At 37.9% G+C, this 17,497-nt stretch overlaps 2 protein-coding genes across 2 annotated transcripts in view; one reads left to right on the plus strand and one right to left on the minus strand.

The window, feature by feature from the left end:
• The first annotated feature begins 1,375 nt into the window (after positions 1-1,375).
• Positions 1,376-1,916, plus strand: LOC100030385 (kelch-like protein 5). Its single transcript, XM_056821043.1, has one exon. It carries the CDS (start codon positions 1,482-1,484, stop codon positions 1,914-1,916), a length of 435 nt encoding a protein of 144 aa, XP_056677021.1. The 5' UTR covers positions 1,376-1,481.
• A 4,794-nt stretch (positions 1,917-6,710) lies between these two features.
• The window catches only part of POP1 (POP1 homolog, ribonuclease P/MRP subunit), a 35,026-nt gene continuing 24,239 nt past the window's right edge, over positions 6,711-17,497 (minus strand). Inside the window, exons 13-16 of the mRNA XM_001369047.4 lie at positions 14,516-14,707; positions 13,686-13,840; positions 11,732-12,094; positions 6,711-10,558 (exon numbers count right to left, since the gene is read on the minus strand). Of these exons, the coding sequence (XP_001369084.1) occupies positions 9,913-10,558; positions 11,732-12,094; positions 13,686-13,840; positions 14,516-14,707 (1,356 nt within the window). The 3' untranslated portion in view covers positions 6,711-9,912. The remainder of the gene's footprint in view (positions 10,559-11,731; positions 12,095-13,685; positions 13,841-14,515; positions 14,708-17,497) is intronic.

Below are 17,497 nucleotides of genomic sequence, written 5' to 3' on the forward strand. Positions count from 1 at the left end.
CTTTTCTTTGCCCTACTTCCATATTTCTCCCCTCCTACTCCCTCCCCCTCTGTAACCCTGGCTGCCTTGGAAGGAGGACTTGGGGTCTGACTAGGCCCAAACTTTCAACTGCTGGAAAATGGCCTTTCTTCTTTAAAATATCTTCTCATCTTGACCAGATTCGAACCTAGGCTGGCTCAACCAACTGATATAACCAGGTTTCACCACTCAAAGGGACCTCTAATAGCAGTCAGACATTGTCATCTTGCCATAATATGGAGCCATGTTCATCAGATGAGCTCTTCCATGCCCTTAACCATGCTGAACAAACATTTAAAAAGACAGAAAACTACTTGAGACACAAAAAATCATGCGATGTGATTTTAGTTGCTGGTGATCAAAGGATTCCAGCTCACAGATAGGTAGTCTCTGCTGTCTCTGATTATTTTGCTGCTATGTTTACTAATAATGTAAAAGAAGCAAGACAAGAAGAAATCAAAATGGCAGGTGTAGAGCCAAATTCACTTTGGCCTTTGGTTCAGTATGCATATTGTTTCAATGTAATGCTTAGTGCATAAGAATGATTGACAAGCAGAGAATCCCCAGAGCTGGCAGGGAAAAGATTCCAAACAGTTGAGGAGACTGTTGGACCTCTCTTGGCAGTTGGCAGAAGTTGGAGGTTGCTGATCTGTGCTCCTGGGACACCTTTGGATGATCTTACAAGCAGCCCTCTGAAGCAGGAGTGGATGAGAGCTTTTCAATGTCCTTAGGTGGACTATTGGGAGCTCCAGCCATTCTCTGGACCACCTAGGACTCCTCATCTGGACTCCAGCCTCTACTTGACAAAAGACTCTATATGTAAGATCTCTGAACTTTCTGTTGGACTGGCCCTTAGGAGAGTAGGATAAGACAAGATAGGATTATCAGTTAGGAGTTTTTAAACTAAGTGATTAAGTTGTAAGACCTCCTTCTCCCCTCCCTCCTCTCCCAAACCTCTCTTCTATGTTAAATAAAAGCTAAATTTGTTATGTTAATTACTATGTGTTTTCTATTCTAAACTCCAAATTAATATTGTTATTTCAATATACAGATCATCTTGAATTAAAGGAAGATAATATCGAGTGCTTGTTATCTACAGCTTGCCTTCTTCAGCTCTCTTGTTGTAGAAGCATGTTGCAAGTTCTTAATGAAACAGCTTCATCCATCCAACTGCCTTGAAATTCATTCTTTTGCTGATGCACAGAGTTGTACAGATTTGCACAAAGTAGCTCACAATTATACTATGGAACATTTTATGGAAGTAATTAGAAACCAAGAATTTGTGTTACCAGCTAGTGAAATTTCAAAGCTCTTGGCAAGTGATGATATGAATATTCCTAATGAAGAAAGAATACTAAATGCCCTACTTACATGGATCCATCATGATTTAGAGATGTAAAGATCTCAGTAAACTTTTGGCTTACATTAGGCTCCCTCCTCTTGCTCCACAGTTCCTTGCTGACATGGAAAATAATGCATTCTTTTGGGATGATATTGAATGTCAGAAGCTTATTATGGAAGCAACGAAACGAGCCATGTTACAAAGTCCTCGCACAAAACATAGAAAGTCAACTGTTGGCACATTATTTGCAGTTGGAGGAATGGATTCAACTAACGGAGCAACAAGAATTGAAAATTATGCTCTCCGAACAAACATGTGGACTCCAGTAGCTAATATGAATGGATGGAGATTACAGTTTAGGGTTGCAGTTTTGGATGACAAGCTACACGTTGGTGGTGGTAGAGATGGACTGAAGACTTTGAACACTGAAGAGCGTTACAATCCCCAAACAAAAACTTGGAGAGTCATGCCACCTGTGTCCACACACCGGCATGGCCTTGGGGTGGCTGAATTGGAAGGTCCTATGTATGCTATTGTGAAAAGGAAACAAGAGTGACAGTTGGTGGGGGAAGGGGCAACTGGGAGTGGCAGTTGGGTCTTGTGACTAGCACTTCCTTCCTGGCGGCTTGACTTTCCTGGTGGGGCCCTCAGGCTCCTCAGTGGAATTTTGTTGCTCGTAAGTCCGCACCCAGGAGCACAGTTGGTATAGCAGTATTAAGTGGAAAACCGTATGCAGTTGGGAGTCTTGATGGAAGTTCTTGTCTCAAATCTGTAGAATGCTTTGATCCACATACTAATAAATGGACACTTGGTGCACAAATGTCAAAAAGAAGAGGTGGAGTAGGAGTAACTAGCTGATGCACCAGCATCCAACTTGATTTCCAAACTATCAGATTGTGTTGAAAGATATGATTCTAAAATTGAGATGTGGACGGCGATTGCATCTATGAGCATTAGCAGAGATGAGATTGGAGTATGTTTCCTTGGTGATAAGTTGTATGCAGTGGGAGGATATGATGGTCAAGCTTACCTTAATACAGTAGAGGTCTATAATCCCCAAACAAATGAGTAGACAAAGGTTGCACCATTGTGCCTAGGAAGAGCTGGGGCATGTGTCGTGACTGTAAAACTTTAATCTCAGAATTATTTTATAAAATGAAGATATCTTACTCCTTTCTAAATTTACTAACTATTGTTCTAAGACAAATGGACACATTTTGAGGAAATTTTAAGTGCAGCATGTCCTCTGTCAGGAATAAGGTATCTGATGTTAGTTAAGTTTAAGATGAAAAGGGAGAAGGAGAAACAAACAAATATAAAGCATAAAATTCCATCATTTTCTTAGTAAATGGATATGTTAACACAGAAACAAATGTCCATCAAGAATTTCACTTATAAATCATTATCTAAGTTTTTTTGTTTTTTTAACAGTGCATATGCACCAACTCTAAAAGAGTTCTAAATGCTTCTGCCTTATGACCAAATAGAACATATGCATCCTTGGGGATTGGAGATGGAAAAATTAAAATCTGTAAACCTTAAAATTTCTTAGACTTATGAATGTTGAAAATTTCCCCATTGGGAAATTTCATACTTGAAAAATTTCCTACTGATAGTAAGAACTCTATTGGAATACTTTAGGACAGAAACCTTTTGCTAAACAATGGAAAGGGCTTTGACCTATGCTTAAGCATAGAACAGGAAGTTCTTTGAGTCATGATTGATTTTAGAATTAATACAATAGAGATACTTGAAATGACAGAACCAGGTCTTGGAACTTACAATCTCCACCCTACGCAGAGTAACAGGATTTAGGAAGGGCTACAGCAAAGATCAAGATTTAATTATTTGAGAATATGACCTTCAACAGACATGTGCAAAGGAAACAGACCTCTGGGCGGTCCTGGGATTAAGCTAGAGCCACCATTGGCACAGGGGAGACATGGACAGTGATTGGTAGATGTGAGAACTGAGGGGAGGGGACTTAGATGGTTTGCTTAAAGATAGTGGGGTCTGAGGACAGGAGGGGGGAGGTTTTGCTCGGGGAGGTTTGGGCTCTGAGAGGTTTTGCTCTGAAGGAGTCTGAGAGGAGAGAGGTCCTGGAAGGAGAGCTCCTGGAGAGGTCTGAGAGGAGGGCTTGCTCTGAAGAAGGCTGGAGGTGGAGGCCCCTGAGACTGTTTCTCCTTTTTGGTCACGTGAGTGATAGGGACTGATCTCTTTTCTTTGCCTCAGCTATCTAAGGGCTTGGGCCTTTGCCCCAGCCTAAGCAGAGGGGGTATTTAAGCCCTATTCCCTTCTCTCCCCTTTCTCTCTCTCTCTCTCTCTCTCTCTCTCTCTCTCTCTCTCTCTCTCTCTCTCTCTCTCTCTCTCTCTCTCTAATACCTTTCTTCCTCCTGTTTGTAATTAAAAACTCCATAAAAGGTTGACTGCTGACTTGAGTTTTCATTTAGGAATTACATAGCTGAATTCCTTGGCGACCTTAAATTAATATATATCAGTCTTTTAAAGTGATTTCCATGTCACAAATCTCAATAATAAAAAAATTATAATTTAACAGATTTTATTAAATGACCATTAAAATCACGGAATAAAGAAGATACAAAATAAAGACCACGTGCCCATGGCTGACCAGCCAGTTCAAACACCCTCCTTACCACCACCAAGCTCAGGACAGGAAGTAAAGAGGTGGGACCTTCCAAGTCCCCGCCTAATATCCCCTATCTACAGAAAGTATGTAATGACAGGAAGTCACTGGGCTCCTGGGAAATGTAGTTCTTTTTTAGAATAACAGATTTTCAATTATACAGAGAGAACACTTTTTCACCATATCTGAGGCTCATGAACTTTTTTTATTTACCCAAAGCCTCAGCAGCATCTTATGCTAAACAATATTATAACTAATATTTTTGGAGATTTATTACATATGTATTAGATGTGAACTTTATTTTTTTAAGTTCATTTATTCCACTTAGACCAGAAAAAATATAAATATGGACTTTTGGGGGTAATGTTTAGACCATTCCACTAAATCTAGCCCTAACACCTAACTAAGAATTACATATTGTGTTTTCAAAATGCAGTTGAATCATGATTTTGTAGTAATTTTTAATATACAGGCTTACTTCAGTCACAGAGCAATAACTCCAAATGTGGGGGCGGGGAAAATTTTCCCCCTTATTATAAAACTGCTTTTTGATTTATCTTTTGATATTATTATAACTAAATTACTTTATTTCATGTTTTCTTATATTTGTATTTGCTTCTTGTGCCTTCTTATGTTTTGCCACAGTAGTATGATATATATATATCACAAGCACAATAGTGAGATATATATATATGTATATATATATATATATATATATACATATATATATATATCTCACTATTGTACTTCATTGTAATTAGGTTCCTCTGCCTGGTTGGAGATTGTTTTGAAGGTGCCAGATATCTAAAGTATTTGTATATTTGTAAACTAAAGTACATATATGAATGTTAAAAAAAAACAACAAAAAAGAATCAATACTATGAGGCAATCAATACTCCTGAGGCAGAAGAGTGGTAAAGGCTAGGCAAAAGGCAATAAGCAAGGGTTAAGTGACTTGCCCAGGGTCACACAGCTAGGAAGTGTCTGAGGTCAGATTTGAACTTGCAAGGGGAGTGGGATGCTACATGTAAATCCCTATACCAGGTTACTATTATAATGGAGGACCCTTAGGCAATCTATGAATGCTCCAAGTTTCCATGAGTCATTTGAGGGAAAAGACTTCACTGAGCTCAGGAAGTGGGTGGAAGAGCCATGTTTGGACTTCAGTCATGGCAATTGTGGGGAATGTATTGTGCATGAATACTGAGTCACTGGCAATAAGAGGCTCTTGTGCTGGTTATTGCGAAGAGCTAAATGGAAGCCCTTAGAATTAACTAAATGTAGTCCATATTTAAATGCTATTTTGAGGAAGGGCAGCAATATTTCCTCCTTAGTAATTGAGATGGAGAGTGAAATATTTCACTACACAAACTTCCCTTATAATAACACTGTGTAGATACAGTAAATTATCGAGTTATTTTACTAATTGGTGTGGCCATGGCAGCTTAGCATGATCTCACCAATGTCTTTTTCTCTGATTTCATGGCTGACACTAGACAGGAGAACTCTGAATATTAAAAGATCTCCAGAATGCTAGGTAGATCGTATATAAAATTTTAGGAAGTCAAAAATCACACAGGATTGTGGATGAGCTGTTGTATCCAGAACCATCACTGAAAGAACTAACAACAGTGATATCATGGATCTACTAAAATATGAAATATGACCTAAGGCAACTTGTGTTGTGCAGATAATTGGTATTTCATGAGATGTGAAAATAGGGGGTTGTGAGAAAACTTCTGTGCTGCCAAGACCAGAAAAACCACACAATGGGGACTTATCCCTTTCATTTCCAGAACTCCCAACTGTTCTGAGGGTAAATGCTTTCCCAGAGCTCATTCTTTCAGGTAGGTCCCAGTCATGCTTTACACTTTATTATATTCCAGCTAGCTTGCCTTAGCATTCACTCTTCCTCAGCTCCCCAATTCACATTCCAGTTCTGGAATCAAATCAAATCTATACTGTCATTTCTCCTGAAATTCAATCAGAAAGAAACCCAGTTAACTTTTCAAGCCCATCTTCACTTGTTAAAATGCAAGTTCCTTGAAGGCAGCATTATCTTCACTTTTATGTATTCTAGCACTTGACACATAGTACTTGATGCTTTTTAAGTCATTTTAGGGATGCTTTTGCCTCCCTACAAGTATTATTGTACCTGACTTTTGGGGTAAGAAAATTGGTTTCTGTTTTGTTCCAAAATTTCACCAACTTCCCCTTTATCTCAGCCAGGTACCTCCCTTTTCGACCAGGATGAATGAATTCCATCAACATATTTCAAAGCTCCCCAAATATTTCATGCCTAAATTATAAAGATAACAAAAGATGTTCAGGAAGCTTCCTGGGTTTTATTGATTCACTTTCTGTCTCTAAAAGCCTAGTGTTATTGTTGCCGTTTAAAAATGATGTTAACAGTGGAATTGTGTGTCAACTATGGGAAGGGGAGGGGAGGGAAGGAACATGATTCTTGTAACCAAGGAATAATGTTCTAAAGTGACTAATTAAATAAAATTTTCAAAAAAATAAAAATGGTGTTAAAAAGAGAAATTAGCCATCTTGTTCAAAAGGAGGCTCACTGAGATTTTCCACTTTGGCAAAGTCACCATGGACCATCCTCCATTTGCAAGTTCAATTGAGTTTTATGTATTTTTATTATATATTTCATCAAGGACAATCAGGCAAAGCTATTTGCATAAACTCACAAGAGACTGATTCAATAATCCAGAATGTTAATTTATTCATTTATAATGAGCCATCTAGCAAGATAACTGATACTGATCATTTGCACAAAACAGATGCCCTTCCTCAGAATACATTCATTCAGGAGACCAAATGACACATCAGATGGTTGCTCAATGTGAAAGGGCTGTGTCCATTGAGCTGTGGTAACCTGATGAATTCTCTCCCTCTACAGGTATTTTTAAAGAACAAATACTGATTGTTTAGAATCAGAACATTCTACCCTCAGGCAGCATTGTAAAAACATTGATCCAAAGACTTACTTTTTTTTCTAAACCTCATTTTACAATTTCCAAGATTACAGTTTATCTTATATTAATAATTTAGGACAAAATGCTTCCCTAAAGGCTATCCTCCAACAAGGTATCTCCGAGATATGTCAAAAATCACACAAGATTCCTTGAAAGATGTAACAACAGGGACAAATTCGTCCAACAAAGAAATGCACAAGGCCAGCCAAAAGTCACTGATAGCTTGCATGATCCACTGGTATTCACATAATGTCAAAGGGGTCTAGGGGAAGTCCCAGCACATGAGTGAATTTACAGGACAAGGAAAGAAATCATTCAAGAGAAGGCATGGCTGGATTACAACCTGTATTACAGAGTACCCACATGCCAATGAGATCACAGAGCCATCAAAGTATAAATGGCATCTATCTGTCAATGAGTTTATTCTAATACCGCAGTGACCCCTGGAGTTTTCAAAAGCTATACTAGTGAAATTCCACAGTAGGTTGGAAAAATTTTGAAGACAAGGGCCAGGGAAGGACTGTCCAGCTATCATTTGAGGACCAACAAATATAAGTTGGTCATCCACACAATTCAAATCAATTCTTTAAATATTTAAGAAATTATATCTATTTGTGGACTGCTCAGAACAGATCATCCGAGCTCATTACCATCAAACTTACAAATCACTTCTTAAGGTGGGTTATTTCTATAGCTGGCTAAATTGATCCACTTTTATTTAGTATGGTTAGTACACTGGTCTAGGAATTGTAACACCTGCATTTTGGTTCTCTATCTTTGCATTACTGGCTATGACCCAGACAAGTCACACCATCTGAGTTTTATGCAGAAGAAATACATTTTGTCCCTCTCAAATAGGATTGTTGGTGGAGGTTAAAGATAGGCCTCATGTATGTGGAGGTGTTTTGTAGATCAAAAAATCTTAATACAAAAGGGAAAAGCATCATGTTGGGTCTTACTAGTGTTTCCATTTCACCTTTTTGACCTGGTTCCAAATTCTAAGGTTGTATCCAATTTGGAGCCTTTGGCCTCTGTATATGGACTATAACTCATCTGTCCAACAAGATAAGCTCTTGTCTTATACTTCTATTTTCTAGGATAGTGTTAAACAAATGAGCACATAGGTAGGACACAAAAACATTGGATTCTAATAAACAGAATGAAGACAAATGGGTCCTTTCGTCTAGCACTTCTTCTTAATAAGACACTTTACTTACTTTCCTTTTATACTCCCTTAAGGATAATATAGTCCTTTTTACATAACAATGGTGCTACTGATCCAACAGAGCAACTTTTAGGTTATTTTTCCAGTGGTCATTCTATACCCCAATTCATGTATCTTTTCCCCCACAATAATCTTTATCTTCTCCTCCACTTACCCATAAGTAATTATGTTGGATGGTGGTCTGGGAGTGAATTTTCAAGATAATTTCATTAGCTCTGATCCCCTAGTAATTGAAGCAACTGGCAAAGTGTCTTAAGCAATTAGATATTAACATATAACAGCACAGCATGATTTGGCTTGAAAGTACTGTTATGGACACTATTCAGTTACAAATCTTTTTCTATCAAGGGTCAAAATATTATACTTTGATTGGATACAAATATGTTCAGGAAATGTGAAGAGCATGTGGAGATAGTAATCACAAGAAATTGGAGTGCTGGTTTAAGATCCTAATGAAATACTGTAATAATGCTATGCCCTTTCCCTCCCAATACCCAACAGGTATTATTACCAAATTCTATTGCAGAAATTATATCTGCAGAAACATGCATTAATATTTAGACATGCATGCAAAATAAAAACAAATTCCCAATTGGTCCCAAGCTTGATCTCACTCTAAGCCCCTCCACCAGGAGCAGAGGACAGCCAAGAGCATCCAGGCTGGAGGAAAGGAGAATAGGGGCAATTCTATATAGGAAGCAGAGGGAAAGTTCATTGGTGCCCCATGTGCTTCTCCCTAAGAAGAAGGTGGCACATGATATTTTTAGGCATCATTAGTATACAGATGTTAAGAGTTCTCAGTAAAACTCGCCCTTCTCTGCTGCCTAAAACTGGATGGGCACTATGAGACTGCAGATAAGCAAATAAAAACATGGTTTACAGAATATCTTTATAACTTCAGAGCAGCTTGTAATTTGGCTATCACCCTCCTGAGGTAGGTAGCTCTCTGTACACATATGGCTTTGAGAAATCTTTAGAAGATGCACAAGGCACAGGAAGTTTGAGTGACTTCCAAGGACACACGCTGGTCAGTCATGCTTGGGAAAAGGCCATACAAATTCAGGTTTGAGTTCTTGCTCCAACTCTAATCCAACTCATTTCTCCATAAGCAGGTTGAGCTTTGAAACAAGACAGCAGCCACAAATTTGTCATGGTTCTTCTCCATGGCTAAGGTAGTTAGTTACAAGTTCTCGCTCCAAGTCAGCAGTGACATTACAAACTGAAATATGTCCCACACAAAGTGCCCCACGTTATATACAAAGACTCAAACAGAGGAGTCTTTTTTTACAGTAATTAAATGCACACTAGACTGTCATTTGAACTAAAAAGCTTTTCAAAAAGAGCATTTTGCTCCTTTGACAGAAAACCATAGCTTTCAATAATTTCAAAGCAAAAAAATATACAGACCAAAAAAATCACAATACTAATAACTTTAGTTGTATAGGCCAGAATTTTAAAGGAAAAGGTAGCAAAGGATGGAAACCAACATCACTGAATAATGTAAACATATGGCATGATGAATTAGCACTTCATTTAAATAATACACTATGATAGATTTTTAGCTTATTTTTCCAAGGAATTTCATGTGACCAATATAGTGGAAAGCAAAAAGCAAAAACTCAAAATTGTGTGGCTTTGTATGCTATAGATATTCTCTTTGGTGTCATCTGTCCTTTGTTGTCATCGAAAATGGCATTTATATATCAATAATTATACTAGCAAATCGATATTGAAGAGATGCTGGTGTTCTCAATAAAACTAGCCCCCTTTTGTCAGCCGGCTGACTTGAGAGCATTTCTAACAGGCCAGTCAAACTAACAAACCCCAAAGCCCTTCCACAACCAGCAGCCAGTGAGAAATCTCCTTGTGTAACAAATCCAAGGAGGGTCCGGGAACAGTGGTCAGTGATATTGGGGAGAGGACCCAGCCACAAACCAGGAATTACTTCTGAACACCCCTTGGTGCAGCGACTCTCTCCAGCAGTGCCTCTTTCTTGTTTCTGACCCTTCTCTGTTTTCTTCTTTTCTTTTTGTTTCCGTGCCTTAGCCTTGAACGGGTCACTGTGTTTGGACTCCTGGGGGCCACAATAAAGCCGGTCTTCATTTAGACGCAGGAAATCCTCTTTTGATGGGATGCAAATCATTGTGTGCAACTCTGGATTTCCCTTTCTGAGCAAAGAGAGGCTGACCCACACCAGGGATCTTGGATAGCTACATAAGATGGACAGGCAGGTAGCTCTCGTCAGCTCCTGCTGATGCATCCTGGAAGCTCGGAGGACTGCTTGGTTTCTTCTACCAACAGGCTGACACCAGGCTGATAAGTACTTCAATAACTTCCTATTCCTACATGAAGGAAAAAACATCTGTTTTTTAGAATCCTTTATTCAAAGAAAATAATATAAAACAATAACTCCAAATATCGTCCTAAGTAGTTAAATTTTTTTAAATGTTTCCTATAGTAAATGATTATTAACTCTAAGTTTGAAAAACAATTTAAATTATACATTATTTTATCAATTATTGGATTATTTCACTTAAAATATTTACTCCTTTGAGAAAACTGTTTAGGAGAAAGGAGGGATTTAAAATGTAGAGCAGGAGTTAACTTTGGGTCCTTAACTTTTTAAAAAATATATTGAGATCTGTATCTTAATACAATTACTTTCCTCGGCAATTATAAACATTTTATTTTTTTGCATTTAAATACCCTTATTCATAGAAGTTCAAAAGCTTCATCTGACTGCCAAATGAGTCCACAACACAGAAAAGGATCCTCTGTAGGAGGTATCAGTAGTCATAGTAGCAATTAGAAAAGAATAAAGATTAGATAGAGGAAGAGTATTCTGAGGAGAAAAGGAACTCAGGAACCATAGAATGCCTGCAAGAGGCATTTTGGCCTACTGAGTAGGCAAAAAGAATCTTTGGCAGAAAGTTTAGAACTACTATCTGAAGATATATCATTTTTAAGTACCAAACACCTACCCTCAGACTAGAAGGATAAGGAAAGGGCATGGTATTAGATACCTTCATAGTGTGGTGACAATGTGGAGTTACACAGATAACTACTTTAAACCCAGAGACACAAGAATTAAAGGATTTGCTTGATCTAGTAATCTTGAGCAAAGCATGTACAAACCACTTAGCTCCTCTTCATTGACTAAGCACTACTCTGTGAAAATAGGACAAAACAGGCTCCTTCCAAAAAAAACAAAACAGACCTATCCCTACTCCAATCACCCATATGACTTGGCAGAAACTGTCTTTGTTAAAAGTTTATTTACATCAATATTTGCACAACTATAGTATTATCAAACAAAAAAATGGGACTTGCTTAATGATTTCCCTATGCCTTCAGGCTCTTGACAAATACACAACTTATAAAAAAAAGAATTAAGACAATTAAAACTGAATTGTGTGAATGCTTAATTCATAGTCTACATAGTGTTTTATATCTGGAAGGATCATCGAAATCTATCTACAAATAAATCATTATATAACTATAACTCAGTCACTCACCTAAGAACATTGAAGGTGCTCTTTGCTCTACCACCATTTTTTCCACATATGTCTTCATCTGTTGTGTCTCTTGACATTGTAGCACCTTGGGAATCTGTGTCCATCATCTCTTCTGGCTCCCCAGGGCTGTCTTGCAAAGCCTCAGTTTCACAAGTCAACTGTGGCACCTGCTCACCCTCCACAACACAAGTGTCTTCCTTTCCAGTGTCACTCTTGCCATTGGCTGACGAGCAAGGAGACACAGGCGATTCCTCCTGAGCCTTAATTCTGGATTCCCAATCTCGAGTTAACTGTTCCCAAGGGCATCGGAAAGGTGACAAAGTACCATGTTTGACATAGTTGGGCCTCTTTGCAGGTGGGTGTCTAATTAAAAATCAGAGAAACCAATTTTCACAAGGCAGGATATGTCATTGAAACAACTCAAGTAATTCAACACCTAGTCTGTGCACTAAGCACTGAACAGGGAAATGAAATACCCCTGTCCTCAAGAAGCAACCAACATTTATAAAGTTACCATGAAATAATGGATGGGAATGGAGCAGATAGAAGGAAAGTTCTTAGCCAAACTGATGCTTGAGTTGGGCTTTGAAGGAAGTTGAAAATTCTAAAAGATAGAGGTGAGAAGAAAGTGTATTCCAGGGATAGAACACAGTCTGTGCAAAGGCAGAGGTGGGAAATGGAAAGGTGGGCCAGAAATGCACTATGAATGACATTAAGAGGAGTTGTTTATAGTTATACTAAAGACAACAGCAAATCACTGGGGCTTAATAAGCAGGAATAAACCTTGGTCAGACCTAAGCCCTTAAGATGGATCAGAATGTGTAAAAAAGACTTGAGGCAGGACTAAAATTGACCAATTCCCAATTGCAACTGGGAAGCATGTGCAAGTGCAGGTGACAGGTGATGGTGGCTTGGATTTAAGCACTGTGTTTGGAGAGAAGGGGGATGAATAAAGCTATGGCAGGAGTTTAAAAAGAAAAGAATTACATCCATGAATTTATATGCTACAGACTAATTGATTAAAACTGTTAGAATCTTTGAAAATCTCTAAGAATTAACTTCAGAAAATATTAGCCAGCCAAATTGTTATAACCTAAAGGGATTTCTGGAAGATATGCCTGGCTCGTGGGTTTACCTAAGAGATGGGATCTTAAACAGGCTTACTACCCCCTGGATTGATCATAGAAATTAAACTGGTCTTGGAACTATAGAGGAACCTCTCCAGGGTGCCCTGAACTAAAGCAAAACAAATTTAATCTTCAGCCACAGCAAATTTGAACAGATTAAAAGTAAACAACAAGAAGTGCTAGCAAAAACACTTATTTGGCCCTACATTACACTAGCCAGACTAAAACCATAATACAATAGTACTATTTATGTCTATTTCTGTCCTCAAATACAATTTCACTTTTAGCTAATCTCTAAAAGAAGTAAAAAATGCTCTCCCTCAGTTCAAAACAAATTAATCAAATTTAAATATCCTAAAACTCATTTCATATAATCATTAGGGAAGAAAAAGCTTCAAATACACACATCTTTCAGAGTCAAGTCACTTTATAATTCTCCATTTTAATTTATAATTATTCACCTGAAAGCTGATTTCTTCTTTATCAGTGTTGGTCTTTTCCATCTTTCAAGATAACCTAAAATTTCTCTGCTTAACATGATAGAAAATATATATATACCTTGACTATGTGAGGCATGCAGCATCATCAGCATAATCAAAGCACTTGGGAAAAGAGTTCCTAACTTCCCAAGTGTATACATAAAAGTCAACAAGAAATCTACTGTGCTCAAATTATATATTTAAAATTTTAATTTTTTATAATACTTCAAAACAAAACTATGGAAAATACATACCAGTTTTAACAACTAACCATTTCAATGTTGGTTTATCAATGCACAAATCCATCCCTTACGGGTGAACTATTACTAAAGTTAAGAAACTGTCTACCTCTTGTATTTTTCCAGAAGATTATTTTCTTGTTCTGTAGCAAACAAAATTCCAGCAGGGCAGTCTGGGTAATCATCAGGGATGCTGGGTGCTCCCTTATACCGAGAGTGTATGAGACCTTCTTTTAATCCTCCAACTCGTGCACCACGATAAATCTAGGAAAAATATCCAGAATATCAAGAAAAAACTGCCTCTTTACCCATCTAAAATGGAAACCTTATGCTATAATTGTTTTCAAAATGTTCCTATTCTTATTTGGCCAAGTGGATCTCTCTTGCTTTAAAACTGAAACATTTTGAAAATTACTGATCAGTCTAAAAATACAAATTTCAAAATGACTTCCATTTTCTCCTAAGCATAATCAGAACGATGCTCAAAGCTAGCTCCAACAAAAGATACTAAAAGGTTTAGGACATGCTTTAGTTTAGATACATATGAAAGGTGATTGATAATTATTTTCAAAAATAGCCCTATGCCTGGCAAAGATTTTTGAGGCTTATTATAAGAAAATCCAAAAACATGACAATGTCACCTTTTTTTAACCCGTTCTAATTTATAAAAGGCCAATTCTGAAATTTCCCAAATTCAAAGAGAAAAAAGTTGTGGTCATCTCAACTTACTAAGGAAAGATTGGCCTCATAAAATATATAAACAATGCCATTACCACAGAATACTAAAAACCCTCCTCTTTGGTAGTACATATACACACAATACTAAGAACCAAGAGTAAAATGACTGCATATGATGACCTACCACATTTTTAGCATTTGATTTTTACTACAAAGGCATTTTCAAATATATCTAAAATTCAGATTCAGAAAATAACTCACAAATGGAATCCAGAAAGCCATTCCCCAACCTTTTGGGAGTAAGATATCCCAGCCACTTCCCCATCCTAGTCGATCTTCACCAGTTACTTTCCCCGGTTGCTGGATCAATAGTATGGGTATCTTGGATTCACGGTGGCCTAAATTAAGCTGTGACCCGGGCACCATCAATTCACTTCTCATCTGGTTTAACTCCTGAATTAAAAGAAAAGAATTCAAGACAAGAACTTATGTTCCTTTAAAGAATCAACAATCAAAACCCAAATATTTATTAAAAATCTACTATGTCCCAGGCACTGGGCTGGGCACTGGATATGTAAGATCAAAGAACAAAAGAATCCCTACTCAGCAGCTTACATTTATTCTAAAGAGACACAACAAATACATATACAAACATATAAAACATAAAGTTAATAAATAGAAAAATATATATAAAGTAAAATTTAAATGCAAAGTGGATTGGGAGGGAAGGCACTAACGGTTGGGGAAATGAGGCAAACAGGAAAAACTTCATGCAAACAATGGTGCTTGAACCAGGTTTTAAGAAAGACTCCACAAAGTGGATACTGAGAAAATACATTCCAAGCATGGGGGACAAGCCAGGGCAAAGGCAAGGAGACATGAGAGAATGCCATTATAGCGAACCGACCTGCAGTTCCTATATAGTTTACCTGTGGGTGGGTGACCTGAGGAGAATGGAGGCTAGAGGAATATGGATGTGAGATAAATAAGGCAGTTAGAGGAAGAGGTGTAGGAATAAAGACTCAGAGACCACAACTTAAAACACCTGGGGAAATGCAAGCTCTATAATTACCTCTCTAGAAAGAGAAAGCAAGTGGAGAAATTATAAGTATTAGGACCAAGAGAACTTGCGTGGAGCTGAGAGCTCTGGGACATCCCCCAAGGACCACACGGCCAAGAGATTGATGGGAGATGTGCGGGGCAGCTGCGTTGTCAGTCAGACACAAGGAACATAATAGGCCACAGCAAGATCAAGATTGTAAGAGGCAAGAGGGAGAGCAAACCCTGTGAGAGTAAGAGGTGGAAGAGAAGGGAAGAGAAGGCTCGCACATTCCCCAGCCTTTATTGGGGATCTTAGGAATGTCAAGTGGAAGGTGATTACTGACATGATACAGGTTTTTACATTGGTAGCATTGACAATGACAGAATCACAGAGGAGATTAATGCAACCCACGCTTTGCAAATGAAGATACTCCGAGCCAGGGCAGTTGTCCAGGCCCAGCCCAGGAAATTGCCCATCCTTTGCTAGTCCTTTGGACTGTCCCTTTCTATACCATGAGTCTGGCAAATGAATATACAGGATAGAATATCAATACATCAATCATACTTCCAAGATGCTAAGATGCCTGGTATGCTACAGCCATAAAAGACAGAGAAGACAAATCTAATTGTCTTACAGAGGGTGAAGATCACCAGTGGAGATAGAAAGATAGGTTAGGGCTAAATTATGTAGTAAGGATTTAAAATTTAAACAGGAGTGTTTATATTTGATCCTAGAAGCAAGAGGAATCTCCCAGAAACTGTTGAGTAGAGAAGCCATATGATCAGATCTAACTACATGTGAGAAAAAATTACTTTGGCAAAAGAGTGTAAGATGGACTAGAGTAAAACAGTAAGATGGAATGGAGAGACCTGAGACAGGAAAAGCAATTAATTAGGAAGCTGTTGCAATAACCTAGACAAGAGGTAATGAGAACCTAAATAAAGGTGATAGTTGTGTGAGTGAAGAGATGGTAGTACACGCAAGAGATGTTGTGAAGACAGAAATGTCCATTTTTGGTGACTGACTCAATACTATGGGATGAGGGAATGTCAAGAGATCAGGATAATGGTGAGGTTACAAACCTGGGAAAATAGAAGGATTTCATTTCATTTGTGCTTCCAACAGAAAGAGAGAAGTTTGGAATATGCAAAGATTATCAGAGACAGAGTTCAACTTTGGACATTGTGCATTTAAGATGTCTCTGAAACATGCGCTTTGAAATGTTCAATGGGCAAACTGGTGATTCAGGACTGGGGCTAGAGACATATGTCTGTGAGTCATCTGCAAAGAAAGAATAGTTAAACTCATGGAAGCTGACAAAGTTGCCAAAAGAAAGAATGTAAAGAAGAGAGTTTGGGGCAAAATCTTGGGGTTATTCAGCAAATGTCACAAAAGAGAGGTAGGAGAATCCAAAGAAAATAGTTTCATGAAAACCCAAAGAAAGAATATGCAGAAAGAAAAGGCAATCAGTGATGTCAAATTCAGCAAACAAGTTAAGAAGAAAGGCTGAGAAACAAACATATCTAAGGATTAAGAATCAGTGATAATCAACTTCAGAGAGCAGTTTCAGTTGAGTGAAGTCAAAAGCCTAAAAGCAAAAGGGAGAGGAGCAAGAGAAGGTGAAGGCAGTGAGTGTAAGAAACACTGCAGAGAGTATGACGGAGAAAGGGAGAATATTAGATAATAAATGGAAGGTACAGCAGAGTCTAGGGAAAAGTAAATAGCTTCTTCTGGAACAAGAATTTTGTCTACTTCACAATATCATCTAACTGCTAAATAAGAGTGAGAGCAGAAAATTATCTAGGTAAATGAGGCAGAAAGTTAACCAAATAATTAAGGAGTAGTGGGAAATGAAAACTAATCTTTCTAGTTAACTTTGGATACCCTGCAACTACACTTAATATACCACTAAAGTAACTACTTCTATAGAACTATATGAAAGACCAAGAAAGCCAGAGGCCCAAATTATTGAAGATTTTTCTGTCAAAATCCTAAATATCAGTCAAAATAAATGATACTGTAAACCATAAAGGTAATTTTATCCAAATGGCACCACTTTGTCCTATACTCAAACTCTACCTGGGGGGGTGAGGATAAGGGATAGAAGTCGGGGAGTAGACAGGAATGATGTCAGATCTACTATTTCATAGGTTAAAGAACTTGTTATTGTTTAATCACGTCCAACTCTTCATGGCCTCATT

This window comes from Monodelphis domestica, chromosome 3 (assembly GCF_027887165.1).
Source record: "Monodelphis domestica isolate mMonDom1 chromosome 3, mMonDom1.pri, whole genome shotgun sequence".
Taxonomy (NCBI): Eukaryota; Metazoa; Chordata; class Mammalia; order Didelphimorphia; family Didelphidae; genus Monodelphis; species Monodelphis domestica.

Coding starts and splice junctions, on each gene's coding strand:
- LOC100030385 (XM_056821043.1), top strand. CDS start 1,482: ATGGAAAATAATGCATTCTTTTGGGATGATATTGAATGTCAGAAGCTT.